The 19608-nt window shown below is 43.2% G+C and overlaps 1 protein-coding gene across 2 annotated transcripts in view; it reads left to right on the forward strand.

Annotated features, from left to right (window-relative positions):
* LOC143020734 (arylsulfatase H-like) overlaps positions 1-18862 on the forward strand; it is a 30389-nt gene extending 11527 nt beyond the window's left edge. Inside the window, exons 2-11 of one of the 2 annotated variants that reach the window (XM_076177441.1) lie at positions 5900-6102; positions 9098-9201; positions 9554-9846; positions 9961-10125; positions 10511-10743; positions 11013-11188; positions 11348-11526; positions 11899-12013; positions 15163-15352; positions 16113-18857. In XM_076177441.1, the coding sequence (XP_076033556.1) occupies positions 5918-6102; positions 9098-9201; positions 9554-9846; positions 9961-10125; positions 10511-10743; positions 11013-11188; positions 11348-11526; positions 11899-12013; positions 15163-15352; positions 16113-16248 (1776 nt within the window). In that variant the 5' untranslated portion in view covers positions 5900-5917 and the 3' untranslated portion in view covers positions 16249-18857. Of the gene's footprint in view, positions 1-5899; positions 6103-9097; positions 9202-9553; positions 9847-9960; positions 10126-10510; positions 10744-11012; positions 11189-11347; positions 11527-11898; positions 12014-15162; positions 15353-16112 lie in introns of both variants that reach the window. The other variant, XM_076177440.1, reaches the window with a different exon arrangement.
* The last annotated feature ends 746 nt before the right edge of the window (positions 18863-19608 follow it).

The following is a 19608-nucleotide window of genomic DNA, read 5'->3' on the forward strand; positions in this document are numbered from 1 at the left end:
CATCCTGTAGGTAGAGGGATGGCTATTAATTCCGCCATCAGCACGTTAAACAGGGTGGGACTAAGAACCCCACCCTGGGGTGTACCATTTTCCAGGGGGTGATAGCAGGACTCCACTCCCTGTAGACGGACTCTGGCAGTTCTATTGGAGAGGTAGTCCGCTATCCACTGTAACAGTTTCCCCTGTACTCCTCTGGCAGCCAGACTGTCCAAAATTGCAGCGGGACTGGCAAGCTCAAATGCCTTCTCTAAGTCAAAGAAGACAACCATGGCGTGACGTTGCTCCACATGGCTCAAGAGCGTTGCGATGCACTGAGCCGTGCCCACCCCTTTGGTGAAGCCATAGAGGTTCTCTTGTGGTGGTCCCAGTTTCCACAAAAGTCTTTGGAGAACCATCTTTTCCATGGTCTTCCCCAGGCAGCTCGTCAGGGAGATAGGACGATACTTTCCGGGCTCCCTGGGCTTGGGGATAGGCACGATGTCGGCCCTCTTCCAGTTGGACGGAAGTCTTCCACAGGACCAATACTGTTTACCACCTGGAGGAGTGCTTCTTCTCCAGCATCCCCCAGGTGTGCAACCATGGAGTACGTCACTAGGTCGCTCCCCGGAGCAGTGTCGGAGGATCTCTTACGTGAGGCTTGTAGCTCATGGACGGTGAATGGCGTGTCCGTGTCACCCGGACACCCCATGGCAGCTTGTACCCTGGCCTCTCTTGGTTCACGTAGCATGGCCTGCCTCTGCTGTAGCTCGGCGGGTAGCGTGGCTGTGTGCGTGCGTCTGGCAAATTCTTGCGCCAGATTTTCTGCCTCGCACTGTGGTGCACGGGGAGCGCGCCGTGGTGGGGTACGGCTGGTCGCTGTGTGGATTTTTCTCCACAGTTCCTTTAGCGTGGTGGACTCGCTAAAGCTTTGGCACCATTCCAGCCACTTGTCGCTACGCACACGTCGAGCTGTCTCCTTGGCCTCTTCGACGGCACTCCGGAGGTTGGCCAGGTTGACAGGGTTGTGGTGTCTACGCAGGATCTTTCGCAGACGGTTGACCCTGTGGTTGGCATCCTTGATCTCTTGGTTGTAGTACCAACCATCACGATGTCTCCTCCTGTTGAGGGCGGTCTTAGGTATTGCCTCCTCTGCCGCTGCATGAATAGCAGAGACCAGTGAGGCCTCCGCATCATCCAACCCACCCATGGCCAGAGCGTCGGTGACGACCTCGCGAGCCACTCTGTCCTTGAACAACGTCCAATTGGCCTTGCGCTGGTTCCACCTTCCTATTCTCTGGACCACTGGAGGTGGCGGGGCTACGGTGAGCGACATATCTATTCCAAAATGATCACTCGTAGCCGTGTCGTTGATGCTCCACGACATCCGATGCAGCAATGAGGAGGAGACAAAGGAGAAATCGAGCCTACCATGTCGTACATGCGTCGGCGACCCGTCGTTCAGTAGGACCACACCAGGGTTGGTGTTCAAGATTTCATCAATGTGTCGCCCGGACGAGTTTGCAGGCGACACGGAGTGAAGAATGGGGTAGTGCGCATTAAAATCCCCTGCGAGGGTGTACTGGTCGTCCTCCGCGACGGTGCATACTTCCCCCAGGTCCAAGTGTCCACGCCCAGGGGCCTTGTAAATGTTATACACATGGACCGTTTCATGGGGGAAGTGTAGTCGAACTGCGAGCACCTCCACGTCTTCCCCACATTCTATTGGTGGGTCTATTCTTGAACATGGGATGGACGCATGGACAAGGGTCATGCAACCTCTGCTTGTGTCCGTTTGGGGGACACGAACACGTGGTATCCAGAAATCCTGATCTCTTCCTCTCCCACCAGGGTCTCCTGCAGGAGGATGACCCGCTTTTCCTCCTGTCGTATGATGGCTTGCAGAAGTGACTGTTTCGCTCTGAATCCGAGGATGTTCCATTGGAGGAAGCGAACAGTCCGGGTGGTCGAGCACACAGTGGGCAATCTATCCATGGCGCTCGTCGTCTTCTGACGGGCTTGGCGGCGAAGAAGAGCCCTCGCTACTAGCGTCAGTCTCCGTATCCATCCCCTCGTTTCCCCTAGGTACATCAGGGAAGCCAGCCACAAACGCTGCGCCACCTGCCTTAGAGAGGGTAACCTCTCGCCTCCTCTGACGCCGCTGGACTCGGACTGGGCCCTCAGGCAATGCAGTCTTGACCGCGGCTCCTGCGGTACTCTTGGTACCTGCCTTGCCTTTTCGGACCGGCTCGTCAGACGTCGGTGGCTCTGTGCATACTGGGGAGGGCGCTGGATCCTCCTCGTGTGTCTGGACACTGGTCGAGGGCACTGGGGGAGGCCGCGCAGGAGATGGGGTCATTGGAGAGTTTTTGGTCACTTGGGTGGTACCTGGTGCAGCAGATGGAGACATGGAGGGCTTGGTGGCAGGTGAGCACTTCTTGATGGAGACCATCGCCTGTGCTATGTCCTTGAGGAAGCTCGTAGCTTCCCTGACCTGGTCCTCCGAGTTCCCCAGGTGGCGGGCAAGCGCAGCCGAGGCGACCATGACGAACTGCATCAGTTCGTCATCCTGAAAGGTGAGGAGCCATGAAAGGGCTTGCGCCGGCTGCTGCTCCTTTTGGGCAGGAGGTTCTGCCAGGGGGCTGCGATTCTTGGTTCTGTTACGGAACCGGGACCGCTGAGGGAGACCAGGGAACTCTGCCTCCGTTAGCGCAGGTGACGGTGTTGGAGACTGCTGACGGGGTTCCCTTGGTTGCCGAGGGTGTTTCCACACCGAGGGACGGGGCGGGGCCGGGATGTAGTCCTCTCTGTCCTTATACTACTAAACTATAAGCCAGTATCACTGACCAGCCTTACCTTACCTTACCGCCGTGCCTTATCCTCTTGGACTTCGGCAACCATGGAAGTCCAAGAGGACATGGCACGACGGTAAGGTAAGATAAGGCTGGCCAGTGATACTGGCTTATAGTTTAGTAGTGTTTCCTTGTTTCCACCTTTGTAAATTGGTACCACTGACCAGCCTAATAGTGAAATTATGTGAAAGGATTGTGAAAGATCGATGGAGCAAATATCTTGAAAAGGTGAACATTCTGACTGACAGTCAGTTTGGCTTCAGATGTGGAGGGCCATGTGTATCGTACCTTTTAAGCTTTTATTCGAGAGTGAATGATGTGCTACAAGAGAGAGAGGGCTGGGTGGACTGCGTGTACCTGGACCTAAAGAAGGCGTTTGATAAATTACCTCATAGTCGATTTATGCTGAAATTGGAACACGTTAGAAGACTGAGAGGCAAACTACTAGAATGGATTAAAGACTTTTTGGAGGAAAGATACATGAGGACAGTGGCAAAGGACAAGATGTCAAGCTGGGTAGCAGTATCGAGCGGAGTTCCACGAGCTTCAGTGCGCAAGACCAATAATGCTTCATGTTTACGTTAATAACATGGTGGAAGGAACAACAAGCTATGCCAATATGTTTGCGGATGATGTAAAAACCACGAGAAAAGTGAAAAATGAGGACGGTAGAATATTGCAAAAAGGGCTAGATACTATTTTTGCATGGAGCCAAAAATGGGAAATGAAGGTAAATAAAAAAAAATGCAAAGTACTGTAAATGGGCAATAGCAGCAAAAGGACATCCTTAAAATATTCATTGGGAAACGAACACATTACGAAAGCAAAGGAGGAGAAAGAATTGGGAGTATTGATAAAAGACAACCTGTCACCTGACAGACATAGGAGCAGGATTTTGGGAGGGACATATGGACTACTGCAGGAGTATAAAGTGGCGTTCCATTATACGTATGAAGAGACGATGAAAAAATAATCGAAACACTGATACGTCCAAGACTGGAATATGTGTCAGTTGTATAGTCCTAACACAGTGTGAAAGATATAAGCAAGATTGAGAGAATATAAAGGGCAACAACAAAACTGGCCCCCAGACTGGCAGATAAACCATATGAGGAAAGACTAAAAGTACTGGGTCTACCAACTTTGAAAGAACGAAGAGAAAGAGGTGACGTGATTACAGTGTTCAGGTCACTAAAGGGGATAAACTGCATTGATAGAAGAGATCTGATTGAATATGGGAGGGTTTTAAGAGGTCATGGAAGTAAATTAAGAAAGACTACATGTCAAAATTATGTGAAGAAATACAGTTTTCTATACAGATGTATAAATATGTGGAATAGCTTTGGTGATATACCCCAAGCCCAAACAATACACGAGTTCAAATCTAAATATGATTATTGGAAATAAAAAATATATAGATTAAGTTGGAACCGTACATGAATCTGAGTCTAGGTATGTTAGAAAATTAGAGAATAGGAGACGGGACCCAACGAGCGTTGCTCCTTTCTTGTTTAGGTAATGGGCCGGGGATTGGAGATGGTTAAAGAAAATGGAGTAAAATGAGAGATAAACCAGTTGTTTGCTGACGACACTGCGCTTGTGGCAGGATCAGAGGAGGGATTAAGGAGGTTAGTGACAGAGTAGGAAGGTATGCGTAAGAAAGAAGTTGAAGATAAATGTGGGTAAAAGTAAGGTGATGAGACATACAAGGGGAGAATTTGGAAGCAAATTGGGAGTGAGTATTAAGAGAGACTGGAGGAAGTGGATAGCTTTAGATACTTGGGTGCGAATATGGCAGGAAAGGGAGGAGTGGATGTGGAGGTAGGATGTAGACTGAAAGAAGCAAGTAAATGCCTTAGGAGATTAAAAAAGTGTAATGAGAAATAGATATTTGGGAATGGATACTAAGAGGAGATTGTATGAAGGCGTGATTGTACCGACAGCACTGTATGGGTCAGAAACATGGAACATAATAAAGGAGGAATTTGAATGTGTTTGAGATGAAATGCCTGAGTAGTATGGTAGGGGTTACTAGGCTGGATAGAGTGAGAGACGAGGAGGTGAGGAGGAGAGCTTAGGTGGAAAGGGAGTTGAGAGAGAGGGATGACGAAAGAGTACTGGGATGGTTTGGACACATATAATGAGTAGGGAAAGATTAGTATAAGAGGTGTGGAAGGCAGAGGTGGAAGGACTGAACGCAAGGGGGCGACCAAGGATGAGATGGATGGATGGGGTAAAACGGGCATTGGGAAAGGGGGAAATATCTGTTGAGGAAGGAAGGAAGAAGACAGAAGATAGGGGTGGGTGTGGGGGTTGTGTTTGGATAATACGGTGATGCATGGAAGGAAGTGGGTGGAGGATGGGGGGGAGGTTAAGGGAGTATGGATGATGTTTTGATGCAACCCGAAGGGATCTCTCCCCGTCTTCTCTTTTTCTGCATGAGAGGACGGAAAGGGGGGTCGCCGATTAAATGAAGCGGCCTTACTGTGGATGTGCTGTGTCTTGCGACACTGCTTCTGACCCAGGGCATTGGGTGAGACGCAAGGATGACCCGTCATCCAGGAGGAGCCAAGAAAAGAGAGAAGGAAGGAGGGGAGTAAATTAGTGAATGGGAATGGAGTATGTGGGGATGGAATGGGTGAGAGTGTTTTTTTTTTTTTTTTTTTTTTTTTTTTTACCTCCCTTGTAAAGGGGAAAAAGCCTTCGGTATATGTCTGCATGTAAATACAATTAGGTAAACACACACACATGAACCTGCAGCTTATCAACATTGAGTGAAAAAACAAACGATAAATGGGATATATACATTGGCTAAGTCACTGTCACTTGTTACGTGCTAGCGGAGGTTCGAGTCCTTAGCTGTGCCACGTATCAATTTCTGCACGTATGCCTCCGCGAGTTCCTCGACGTTAATGGCTTAGAATTAAAGTGAATTGTGGTTGATAAATGTAAATCTGTTCACTGGGACCCATTCAGTGTTGTACATATATATGTATATATATTGCACTTATCTATGAAGTTTCATTTATCTAATATTTATGTGTTTATAAAATGATTTATTGTGTTTTCAGCATAGGGCACGACATGACATGATGCTGTTTTCATGTAAAATGAAAATAGCGATTCTTCTTCTTGGGTCACTGACTGTGACGTCGATCACTGCATCATCGTCACGGCGACCTCCGAACATCCTCATTCTCATCGCAGACGACCTGGGCATTGGGGACGTCGGTTGCTATGGAAACGACACAATCAAAACACCAAATATCGACAGGTATTTTACTGTGCTAAGGTAGCAGCACACTAGATATTTCTCGCTAGCATGTTACTTGCTTTTTCTACTTCTTTTGAGTGGAAACGACTTCGGTTGTGATCTCTTATGTTTCAAATTCTCAAATGTCAAATTATCCATACGTCATAGGTTGGAGATGAATGAAGTTTAACCTATACGAATGTGAAACACGTTGAGATGTTCTTACGGAAATCTAAAATATTGTATCCGAAGTTCTACTCAAACCAAGTAGCAAAAGCAAGTAGCATGCGAGCCTAGTGTGCCGCCACCTTTACCTTTACTATCCTTCATCTGAGTAAAATTATCTATTTTTAAACCGAACATAACAGAACATCAATGTATTCCAACGTTCTCTGAAGAACATATATATCAGATTTGTTTACATCACTTATGCAAAGAGAGACTTTAGATTAACTGTAGAGAAATTATTTATATTTTATTAAAAGTTATTTGCCTCGTTCCTGAAGAGGCGCGGGTACCACCATGGTCATGGATCACGTGTTGGACTCGTGACCCACAACTATTTCCCTCCCGAATGAGATTTCATAGCTCTTGTATGCCCTGATCAATGGGTAATACTGTTGTAGTATTCTGTTATGGACAACTAAGGAAGAAGTCAAACTCCTGACCACACAGTAATCTGTATCTTAATCATCGAATCAGGCGAGAATTTGGCGAGCCTGAAATCTGCATCTGGAGGTCCTCGATCGATGCTAGGATGAAGGTCTTGGAGCTGGAGGCGAGTTGTTGCTGCGGTGATTGGTGAGGCTGTTCTGATCTGGGTTGGCAAGAGACCGTCTTTATAAACCCCGTGGCGGGATCACGGATGGGTCCCGTCGGAACGTCTGAATGACCTCCTTCCCTTTGTGTGATCCGCGTGAGCTAGCTGTCAGCTTTGACGAATGAATACGACTCCGCTCGCGTTGATGACGTCATCAGTGTGGGTTGAACCGGCCAGTGAAGCAGACATCTCCGGTGTGGCCGGCGTCGGCGGTTGAGACGTCACCACACTACTCCCCCCACCCTCTTTGGAAGCGAACAGCGCGGGGGGTAAGGAGTCGTACGAGCGGAGTGGGAGTAGCGGACAGGCCTTCTGACCAGACAGACTGTCCCGTTGAGCTAGAGCGTCCATATTTATCTGCAGGTCTTCCGGCATCTTGGAGAGGTGTATTGACCGAGGAAGTTCCTTGGGAAGATGCACCTATGTACGAGCGTTGACTGCAGCCGTTTTCCTGAAAAGCGCTGATGGCCGGTCGTCTCCGAGTTGTATTTGCTGTATTTCCTTGTAAAGTTCCTCGTCAGATCTGACGTAGTGGTTCCTCAAGGACGCCTTGAGGACGTCACATTTGCATTCCGCTGGTGGTGTGATGATAACGTTCTGAACGAGGGAGATAACTTCCGTCGGTAGTGTGGCAATATACACTGATCGGTCACCCAAGTCTAAGTGGCCAAGTATCCTTGTGCTTGGATTAGCCAGCTTTCCACGTCATGGGAAAAACTGAGGAATTTGAGTTTTGATTCTACCATCTTTCTGGTTGTCACTCTGGGGTCACCAATTTGTAGAAGAAGGAAGAAGGAAGTTGAAGATAAATGTGGGTAATCTTATCTTAATCACCGAATAAGATGAATATATGATGAATATAAATGTGGGTAATCTTATCTCTTTTAATCACCGAATAAGATGAATATATGACGAGCCTGAAATCTGTATCTCTTAGTCACACTGAATATCCGACAAGAAATAATTGTCTCAAACTGTCAGGAAATAGATATAATTTGGAAGTGGGTAGAAACAACTTCGCTAACCGTGTAGTTAATGAGTGGAATAAATTTCCTGCAGAGGCAGTGCAATGTAGTTCAGTTCGAATCTTTCAGATTCGTTTAGATAAACACCTAAGCAAGATGCTGTAATGCCTGCCATTTATTTTATATTATTTGTTATTGTCTGTTTATTATTTGCTTGATTTTCATTTATTATTGTTTGTCTGTCAATTTATTATTATTTACTATTTACCTGTTTGTTTATTGTTTAACTATGCCTGTGCAATTATTTTTTGTATTATTATCTATATTATCATAATGTTTATTTTAATTTTTTATCTATCTATCATTATCATATTTTTTCTCATCCGACCTAGTTATGGGCCAAAAGGTCTCCTGTCGGCATGCTCCGCCTTTGTAATCTGGAGCTCGATATCCTCCATCGATGCTAGGATAGAGAGGGTCTTGGAGCTGAAGGCGAGTTGCTGCTGCAACGGTTGGTGAGACTGTTCTAATCTCGGTTGGCAAGAGGTCGTCCTTATAAACCCCGTGGCGGGATCACGTACGGGCCCCGTTGGAACGTCTAGCCTTCTGATTGGCCACCTTCCCTTTGGCTGTGATCCCCGTAAGCGAGCTGTGAGCCTTGACGAGTGGATACGCCTCTGCTCTTGTTGGTGATGTCATCAGTCTGGGTTGGATCGGCCAGAGAACCAGACATCTCCGATGTGGCCGGCGTAGGGGGTTGAGACAACGTCACCACTGTCATGGATATCGTGTTGGACTTGTGACCGACAGTTATTTCTCTCCTGAATGGGAACTCACAGCTCATGTATGGCCTGATCAATGGGTAATGCTGTGACCTTACACACACATGCAACTCCTTGCCCACCAGAGTTGGAGTGCTGGCTTGTAGGGTAGTGATGCTCAATTTTTTAAACTCTGGGCAGGACTCGAACTCGGATGGGAGATTTAGCGGTTGAGAACGGTACCACTGCACCATCTAAATGTATTCACATTATTGTAGTCAGTAGTATACAAGAAAAGGGCAATGCTTATTGTGTCCTGTCTCCAACTCTTCAATTTATCTTATCTAGCATAAGATTCATGTTTAGTACCAAATTACTCTATATCCTTCATTTCCAATCATCATATTTAGATTTGAATTAATGTGTATATGTGTGTGTAATTCATATTTAATACTTTTTTGTCTTTATAGATTGGCGCATGAGGGTGTACGCTTAACTCACCATTTAAGTGCTGCGTCACTCTGCACACCAAGCCGTGGGGCTCTGCTCACTGGCAGATACCCAGCTCGATATGGTCAGTCGTCTAAGTAATGGAACACAATTTCCTAATGTAATGTAGTCATTGATTCAAGGGCATTAATGTAAAATTGAATTACATTTATTCTCATGTCTTATTTTATTGTCAAGATTTTTGTTTGTTTACTAAAGATGGTAGACAGGGTTGTCTTGGTTATAATAGTGAGAGGATTTGATGTGTGAAGAATGTTGTTCATTCAGGGTACAAATAGTCTCAGCCTTGTGCTAATGATGGTACCAATTGAGCCACTGTATTTAAATTATTACATAAGCACTGAATACAATCATCAGGCATTTTGTTTCATCTTCAGTCATTTGTATATAATACTTTATTTTTTTTGTGTGTACAGGATTAGTGGGACAAGAAAACACCCCACCAGTTATCGTACATGTTGCCAGCCGCGTAGGTCTTCCCGAATCGGAATTCACCTTCGCTGAAGCCTTTAAGGTCTCAGGAAACTATGCCACGGCAGCTGTAGGGAAGTGGCACCTGGGTTCAGGCTGTGATTGGTGGGGCAGAGACTGCAGGGGGCCCCTGAAACATGGATTTGATTCTTTCTATGGGTTGCCATTCACGCTGGATAATGTTATGAAGGGAAATTTTAGATTTTGGATTTTCCCTCTGCATCAAACCCTCTACCAGGTAGGAGATTCTCTCTCTTGATGTGATCATTTTTCCAATGAAAGAATGCACCTTAGACAAAAATTTAACTTAAGGATATCAACTGGGCTCATGAAGTTTGTGTTTTGATTTTAGGGTCTCCTGGTCACTATTTTTGCATGTCTCGGGACAGTAGTCATTCTTTGGGTCCGTGGTGCCAAATGTCCGTCTGTTTTCCTCCTGTTGATATCACTGATAGTGCTGCCCTTGACCTGGTTCATCTTCACACACTACAGGTTCCATACGCCCAGGTGGTGGCAGGTGCGTATCAAACTAAAGTGAGACCTCTCATTAATGGACGTTAATTAGCTGCGTTTGCTGTGTTTTCGGTGTTTTGGAGTGGTTTTTGGGTGGCATAGTGATTGCACACACTAAACAACAGCACCAAAAACACTGAAAACACAGCGAAAACACCACAAACACAGCTAATTAACGTCCGTTGATGAGAGGCCTCACTGTACACCACCATTTGTTTTTACCTAAGCTGATACCAAACTGTAATATATCTCTAGTGATCTAGAAACAGTCCCATATTGATACAACACATACAGCAGTCTGTGGGGCTGCAGGTTTTCCACTTGGTGAAACTTGAGTTAACATTTGGTTAACTCCTGAAATTGAGTTGTGGTATCTTGGTTGTATGTAGGTGTCACCATGGATGGATGACAACATGAATGGCATTGTCATGCGGGACGGCATAGTGATGGAGCAGCCATTGGTGTTGGAGGGCCTGACACAGCGCCTTGTTGAACACAGTTTGGATCTCCTGGATGAGTTTGTTGAGGGAGAAAAGCCATTCCTCCTCTACCATGCCTTTACACATGTCCACACACCCATGTTTACTACTGAAGAGTTCAAACATGTTAGTAAACATGGCAGGTGGGTAGTGGGTACTTGTATTGAGTTTCACATTTGGTAATTTACTTTTATACCATTGCCAGAATTTTGATTGAGACCCAGTTTAATTCTTAGTCCACCATTCAGCTGAATACGATTATTTGGCATTGATAATGCCAGAACAAATATCTGTAGTGTTGCTGCATTGAAGATGGCTTTACATTACTATAGTATCATGTTTTAACCTGAGAATTGACAAGTTCTGCATAGTGATGATCTTTATTTTGAGTAATCTAAGTTGAACCTTTCAGATATGGTGACAATGTAGAGGAGATGGACTGGGGCATTGGTGCCCTTCTCAACAAGTTGGACGAATTAAAGATCACCAACCAAACCATTGTATACTTTGCATCAGATCATGGTGGACACCTGGAAGCCATTGGGGCAGATAGACAACGTGAGGGTGGACACAATGGTCTTTTCAAAGGTGAGGATGTAAACAAAAAGACACAGTAAGGAATGCAAATGTAGAGATGACAACAGTCTTAAAATCCATTTCTGTTAAATGACTTCTGCACATTTCATCTATGTAAACAATGGGGTATTTTTTTTTTTCTTGTAATCAGTGATTTTCTTTTACATGCAGGTGGTAAAGGTATGGGAGTTGCTGAAGGCGGTATCCGGGTCCCAGGGATCTTCCGTTGGCCAGGTTACCTTCCGGCTGGGTTGGAGGTTGCTGCCCCCTCCTCCCTTCTAGACGTTACACCAACCCTCCTTGAACTTGCCCAACTCCCCACTCTGCATCAGCTCAATCCAAATCAACAGGTGAAAATCTCATTTAATCTTTCCTCATCTAGGAAAATTGACTGCATGAACTTGATGCAGTCAGTACCCTCAAAATTAATTACTATGGAAACTGGAGTATATTGAAGGATTAAGAAGTAAATACTTTGAACAGATGAAAAAGAAAATTAAAGATAGGCCAGACAGTTCTATATTAAAGCAAACACATACACATTGACATAATCCTAGAATAACGGAAAAAAAAAGAATGAAGATAATAAATTTGCTTTTCCAAGAATGATGAACTGTCTTGCAGTCCTTTGCTAAATGCATTGGATTTGTGAGTATCTTACAAGAAAGACCTAAGGGTTAATTTCTTTATGAATAACAGCTTGACACTTTCCTCCCTTGCAGGAGGTGGATGGTAGAAGTTTGGCTGGGCTGCTGCAAGGCACAGTGAATACCTCGCCTCACCATGTTCTGTTGCACCACTGCCGTCGAGACATCCAAGGTCTCAGGCTTGTCATAGGTGAGGAAAAAAAATTGTGTGGATACCAGTTATGATTTTATTTGTATATTTATATATAAAACAAGTAATGGCTTCACCATCCTGACCATGCCAGGGGTGCTTGGTCTTCTTTGCCTCCCAGAGGAAGTTTGCCCAAAGAGCTTACCCAAGGACCAAATATGTTAAAATGGGTTATTCTGTTTCTCCCTCATACATTTTTTTTTTCTTTGAAGGAGAGTTCATGTCTTCTTCAGCAACCATTTTTAGATACTTTTTCCAGTTTTTCATGCTTTTCTTTTTTGCATTCTTCTATCTTTTATTTCTTTTTTTAATTCATTTTTTATATCTTCTTTTTCTTGGAAAGTTCTTCCCTAAACCTTCTGATGGAATTTTGTGATTTTATCTTTTACTGAGCCTCCTTTACTTGTGGCTTAAAGGTTGTGGAATTCCTTCTTGTATTGTCTTCAATTTATTATGGAGAGCATGTGATAGAAGAAAGCTGAAGATTAATGTGGGTAAAAGTAAGGTGATGAGATGTACAAGGGGTGAAAGTGGCAGTAGTCTGGAAGTGAGCATTAAGGGAGAGCGACTGGGGGAACTGGATAGTTTTAGATACTTGGGTGAAAATGTGGCAGGAAAAGGTGGAGTGAAGGTGGAGGTAGAATGTAGATTGAGAGAAGTGAGTAAATACCTTGGTGGATTAAAAAGTGTAATGAGGAATAGACATTTGGGAATGGATGCTAAGAGGAGACTGTATGAAGGAGTGATTGTGCCAACAGCACTGTATGGGGCAGAAACATGGAACATAAGAGAGGAAGAGAGGAGTTTGAATGTGTTTGAGATGAGGTGTCTGAGAAGTATGATGGGGGTTACTAGGCTGGATAGAGTGAGAAATGAGGAGGTGAGGAGGAGAACAGGGGTGGAAAGGGAGTCGGGAGATAGGGTTGATGAAAGAGTATTAGGATGGTTTGGACACATGGAAAGAATGAATGAAGAAAGACTAGTAAAAGAGGTATGGAAGGCAGATGTGGAGGGAGTGAACATGAAGGGACGTCCTAGGATGAGGTGGATGGATGGGTGAAGGGGGCTTTGGGGAAGAGGGGAATGTCTGTTGAAGAAGGACGGGAGAGGACAGAAGACAGGGGTGAATGGAGAATGGTTGTATATGGATGATGTTGTGATGCATGAGGTGGAATGGGTGGGGGGATGGGGGGTGAGGTAGTATGTGTGAGCAAAATTTGATGCAGCCCGAAGGGATTTCTCCCTGTCTTCTCCTTTATGCATGGGGGGATGGAGAGGGGGGGGTTGCCGATTTAATGAAGCGGCCTTGCTGTGGATGTGCTGTGTCTTGCGACACTGCTTCTGACCCAGGGCAGTGGACAAGGTGCAGGGATGATCCGTCATCCAGAAGGTGCTAAGAGTGGAGGGGTGTGGAGTGTGTTCAGGGATGGAATGGGTGGGAATGATTTTATGCCTTTTCCTTTTTGGCTACCTCCCTTGTAATGGGGAAAAAGCCTTGGTATATGTATGTATGTATGTTTTCTTTTTTTTTCACCCTGTCTTTTGGATATTCCTTTGTAACTCAGGCCCAAAACTTATGATTAACCTTTTTTGAAGCACTTTGCTTTTGAGAGTACAACCATGGGGTGTGGGGTACCCACTCAACTGTATAAAAACCCTTAAGCAACCCTTCACCAGTGTCAGCTTTTTGCCATGTTTTGGGAAGTACTGGATGGAGCAATGATATCATTACTGTGTATCAGCCTTTTGCTGAGTTCTAGGAAGTACTGTGTGGAGTGATGATGTCATCAGAGGAAGTTAATTTTTAAAGGTATATAGAATAGACTTCTGCAAGAGAGACCAGGGGTAACAGATTGATTAACTGATGTGCGATGTGTCTTTTGTATTGAGGGCATATATAGAGACCTATGTTTGTTTCTGTCACCAGCTATGTGTGGGATGGCAGATGCACTGAGAATATAGGTTGGAAAAAAGTTGGAGAGTTAAAAGATTGAGTACCAAGTACCAGTCCATCTAGGCTGCACCTCTGGGTGAAGATGGAGTTAAATAAGCTGTTTTGTGCAACATATTGAGAGTCTATTCTTCATTCTATCTTTCCACATCACAACAGTACCTCCATGACTAGGTACGTCACCATAACACCAAACTCTCAGTGTATCCACACACACACACGTGTAAATAATGATGGGCCCATACATATATGGTGGAAGAGAGCACACCTTCAACTCAAGAGTTTCCTCTAAGGTTCCTTAAAGAGATGAGGGTTGTTGACAGAACTAACTCTTCCTGTCCTGTGTACTCCCCTTCTGTCATATCATGCACTATACGCCCATACTAATCACTCATACTACCTCACCCACTTATCCCAATCATCTCTACACTAACATCATCCAGTCCTACGACATACATATACTACAAGCTTTTTCTCCCTTACAAGGGAGGTTGCCAAAAAACAAAGGCATAAGAAACCACTCCCACCCATTCCATCCCCTACGTACTCCATTCCCCTCCACCCTCTTATCTTGACACCTCCTGGCCCTGCATCTTGCCCACTGCCCTGGGTCAGAAGTAGTGTCGCAAGACACAGTACATCCACAAGAAGGCCACTTCATTAAATCGGTAACCCCCCTCTCCATCCCCTTGTACAGAAAAGGAGGAGATGGGGAGAAATCCCTTTGGGCCGTGTCAATTTATTTCTCACACATATTTCCTCACCCCCCTCATGCATCACAGCATCATCCATACACAACCATTCTCCATTCACCCCCATCTTCCATCCTCTCCTATCCTTCCTCAACAGACATTCTCCTCTTTCCCAATGCCCCTTTTACCCCATCCATCCATCCCATCCTAGGTCGTCCCTTCACACCCACCCACTCCTCTCCTACTAGTTTCCCATTTTTCAACATTGCTACCGCACTCTCCACATATTTTTTTCAACACTTTGTACCTACTTGTTCCTTCTCACCCCAGCTTTAATATTTCTATCTTTGCTTATATTCACTTTGCCTTTTCTGAAGTAATCCAACAAAACCCCTAATGATGCATACACATAATGGAAATGCAAGGATAACACAGTATACAAAATAATTAGCTTGTTTAATTTAAAAATAAAATTAGGATGACTGATTTCTATTTTTTCTTCTTAGGTGAGCAGGTATACAAGATGTACCTCAAATATCCAGTATGGCAGCCAGGTAGCACTCAGTGTGGCTGGGGTTCATCAATACTCTGTGGGTGCTATGGTACTAATGTAGAAGACCTACGTAAACATCCTTTGCTCTACAATCTCCATGTTGATCCATATGAAGACTCTCCCATTCCGCCTCACACTGAAGAGTAAGTCATTAATGTCACTGAAGTCTTAGTCTTGTTGTTTGTTTTATTATCAATATTATGAAACACACACATTTCTTTTTGGCTACCCCCCGTGTAGGGGGAAAAAGCCTTTGGTATATATATATATATATATATATATGTATTATGAAACACAAAATGGGTACTTGCTCATGGTGTTCCTGGAAGTGTGCGTGTTTGCTTCAATGTATTTATGTAATTGTAGTGTACAAGAAAGGAATAACACTCATGGGGTCCTGTCTTTTGCTCTCCAATTTATTTCTTAAAATAATTTTCTAAGTCTGCTTTCCACAGACTGTGTTTCCCTCTTCTCACTGAAGCATCAATATTTCTCTTTGTGTGTGTATTTACCTACTTGTATTATACAGGGTGCAGGGATGACCCGTCATCTAGGAGGTGCTAAGATGGGAGGGAGGGTGGAGGGGTGTGAAGTGTTTTCGGGGATGAAATGGGTGGGAATGTTTTTGTGCCTTGTCCTTTTTGGCTACCCCCCTGGTAAGGGGAAAAAAAGCCTTGGTATATGTATGTAACACTCATTTGGTCCCATCTCCTAATCTCCACACCTTGACTCAAATTCATTTACCATTACAACTTAATCTATATCCTTGATTTCCAATTATCATATTTAGATATGAATTCATGTGTTGTTCCAGCCTGTATGTGTTTAAGAATATGTGTGCACTTATGTGTACATCTAAAACAATTGCAGACACACTGATAACTATAGGTATTTTTTTCACAGGTATCAAGGAGTGACTACTATTTTGCAGGCATACCTGAAAGAGTGGCAGGAGAGAGTTCCTTACCCACCTTCAATGTTCAGTAATGTTTTTGATACCATGCTGTCCCTCTGGCTCCAACCCTTCCTTCAGTTATGAAAGAAAACTATAGGAGACAGGAGAGGAGGAGTTTGTGTTAGTCCTCATATTGGTTCAGAGAAGTTGATGTATGCCCATGGAATTCATGAATGGGGAAAGAGAAATTAGGGTGGATTCATGAACTGGAGAGGACTCAGGGTGTGTCAGTCCTTAGGAGGAAGAATTAAGTTAAAGACATGTGAAGAAGGGGAGTTAATAGGTTCCATGCATTAGGAAAGAGTTAGTGTTGGTTTATACATGAAGAGGATGAATTAGTATTTACCCTTGTATGTGGAAAGAGGAATTAGTATAAATCCATGCATGGGGAAAGGAGTTAGGTAAATTTATGGACAGGAAATGTCAGAGTCAGTGTGGGCCATTTGGGAGAAGTTATGGTGGTGACAAGAGTTAGTATGAGCCACTGCATTAGGAAGAATACAAAATAAAATTATAAAAGAAAAGATAAAAGATATTATGGGGTTATCAATGTTATTCCATTTACTAGGCCCATTTTTATATTAAGGATTGTGTGTCATTCAGGATTTAAGGTATCTCAAAGGGAGGGAAAGTTGATAATTCTTTGAGATATTCTATCAATCTATATACAAATGTTTCTTCCCTCTTGTAAGGGAGATAGCCAAGACAAGCTCATGTACCCACTTAAACCCATTCCAATGTTTTGAGTATTATTTTTAAGGGAAAAAAATATTCAAAACATTACCATAAGATATACAACATTTATAATATTTGTGATAAATACTGCCAGTATCATTCATTTGAACAATTTGTGTTTAAATATGTCAAAGACAAACCTCAATGGTAACAGTACTTAAGCTGAGTCATTAAAAAGTTATATAGGAGAAAAAGACCATTACTTTTGGTGACTGTTATTTATAGTAACTTCATTAATTAAGAATAGGTCATATACCTGCTAAATGTGTCAGGAAAAACTGAAGATTTACTTCCATCTTGACCCTGCTCCTCCTAATACTAGAGGATGTGGGCAAATACAGTACAGTACTACCTCTCATTAACGGACGTTAATTAGCTGTGTTTGCGGTGTTTTCGGTGATGTTGTTTAGTGCTGTCCAATCACTATGCCACCCAAAAACCACTCCAAATTAATGGATTATTCACATCAATGGACACCATTACCCCCCTTTTAGTCCGTTAATGAGAGGTAGTACTGTATATTTGATAAGCTGTCAATATTGATAATGACCCTGTCTAATAATGATGTCCTGCGTCACAAGTGTACTTGCATGTGCCCATGTTTGATGTGTTTACACATGGATAGTTTGATTTATGCTTCACTGGTCGTTAATATATATTTTTGTAGATATTGCCTCCTTGATTTGAATGATTACTGAAAGGAAGATAAAAAACTGTCTGACAGTACTATGTGCTCAGTGTATGAATAGAAAATCAAGGATGTGTTTCTTTTGTGTCTTTAGCACAAGTTGATCAATGAGTCAATGGATAGATTGATTGATCACACAGCCATTGTCTTAGGATGAGAAAAAAGTAAATAAAAATGTTACTTTATTTTCAATTTGTATGAAGCGGCCTTGCTGTGGATGTACTGTGTCTTGCGACACTGCTTCTGACCCAGGGCGGTGGGCAGGGTGCAGGGATGACCCGTCATCCAGGAGGTGCTCAGATGAGAGGAAGGGTGGGAGGGGTGTGGAGTGTATTTAGGGATGAAATGGGTGGGAGTGTTTTTATGCCTTTCTCTTTTTGGCTACCTCCCTTGGAAGGGGGAAAAAGCCTTGGTATATGTATGTATGTATAAATATGAAAAGTGAGAAGCTGAGATTAGGTCTTTACATGTTTCCAAACATTTAATATATCTTTTTCTATATTGAAATATATTTATATTGTGTATATTCATATATATGAATATATATATATATATATATATAATATATACAGTATATATATACATATGGGGGAGGGAATGTGATATCTGAAAGAATCCTGTTCAACAGGTTCCCTAAACAAAATTGCCAGCCAGGCATCCAGAAACACAGTGTCACACTAAGTTCTATGAATATTAACTCTGAGGGGAAAATGTAGTGTAGCTGGATATTGCTCACATGTTTAAATTTAGTTAAATGAAGGAAGACTTCAACCTCAAGGTGCCCATCCATACACGGATACAGGGAACAAAAACCTAGTTCTATTTTGTTAGTTATGTTAGAGAGACAGTATTATTAGTGTTCCATAATCATTGGTTGAGTGATAATTGTATAGTTGATAATAGTTTTGTTTTGGAATATGTCACTGGCATATTTCCTGAGTAAGTAACCTACACACTCTATCCAAAGATTCAAGTCAGGTCGTCAGAACCACCTTGTACAAAAGACAGTATGTCACGTGACCACAAATCTTTTTGTATATCTTAACTTTAATATTATCAATTGGACTTGGGTTCCGAAATTTTGTTGTACTTAAATCCATGTGTAAAATAAATTGTAACATAGATATAATTAATGTTTCAATAATAAAAACCCACCATTACAGAGCAAAGATTTTCCAGTAGATCATGATACATTTTTTTTTAATTGATCATCAAATCATATCTAGCATCTGGTCGAAATAATTTCTCATCAACTTCTTCAGGATTCTCAACACAGGATGCAATTTAATCGTCTTGTAGTTTTGGTGTCTGTGGACATGCTTCCTTGCTATGAGAAGTTTCTTTGGGATGTTGGAATGGCTGTGGTTATGAATGAAGTCTGAAATAAGATTAATCAGCTCGACTATACTGATGTCCGCCATTATGGAGAGGGGTTGGAAAGTCATACAAGTATTTTTCAACTGTCTGGAGATCGAACTAATCCCGGTATCAAAACGTTATCCACTGCTCCACGCGGACCTATATTTATCTTTGTTTTACTCATATTCACATTCAGACTTGTAAACGCTTAGCATATGCGTATTAGAAATACTGTTGTTAGTGTAATAGAATAATGCCACCCGCAAATCTTATATAATTAAAATATTTTCCATATATGTTCAAACTCCTTTTTCCAACGCAACTCTGGAGATCCCACTGGCCCACTGGGGCAGAATTTAGCAGCTTTGGTGAAATTGTATCATCTTCCCGTACTCATCATGACAAGGTCTACTTTCATGTATGAAACGCCAATTTTGCAACTCAGCAATGATTTACGGATGTGAGACTTGGAAATTTATAAAAAAAATAATGGAAACAAAGCCGCTTGGAGAGATCAATGCTGGGAATAACGATGTAAGACAAAGAAGGCAAGTTGGGCATGAGAGAAGACTTGAGTGAAAAAATATTGTTGAGGCGATAGAGGAGTGGAAAATGGAATTCAGATGGGTGGCAGATGGAACAATGTGTTGCTGACTGGATGA

Source organism: Oratosquilla oratoria, chromosome 40 (genome assembly GCF_046742065.1).
Source record: "Oratosquilla oratoria isolate Oo_2021 chromosome 40, ASM4674206v1, whole genome shotgun sequence".
NCBI lineage: Eukaryota > Metazoa > Arthropoda > Malacostraca > Stomatopoda > Squillidae > Oratosquilla > Oratosquilla oratoria.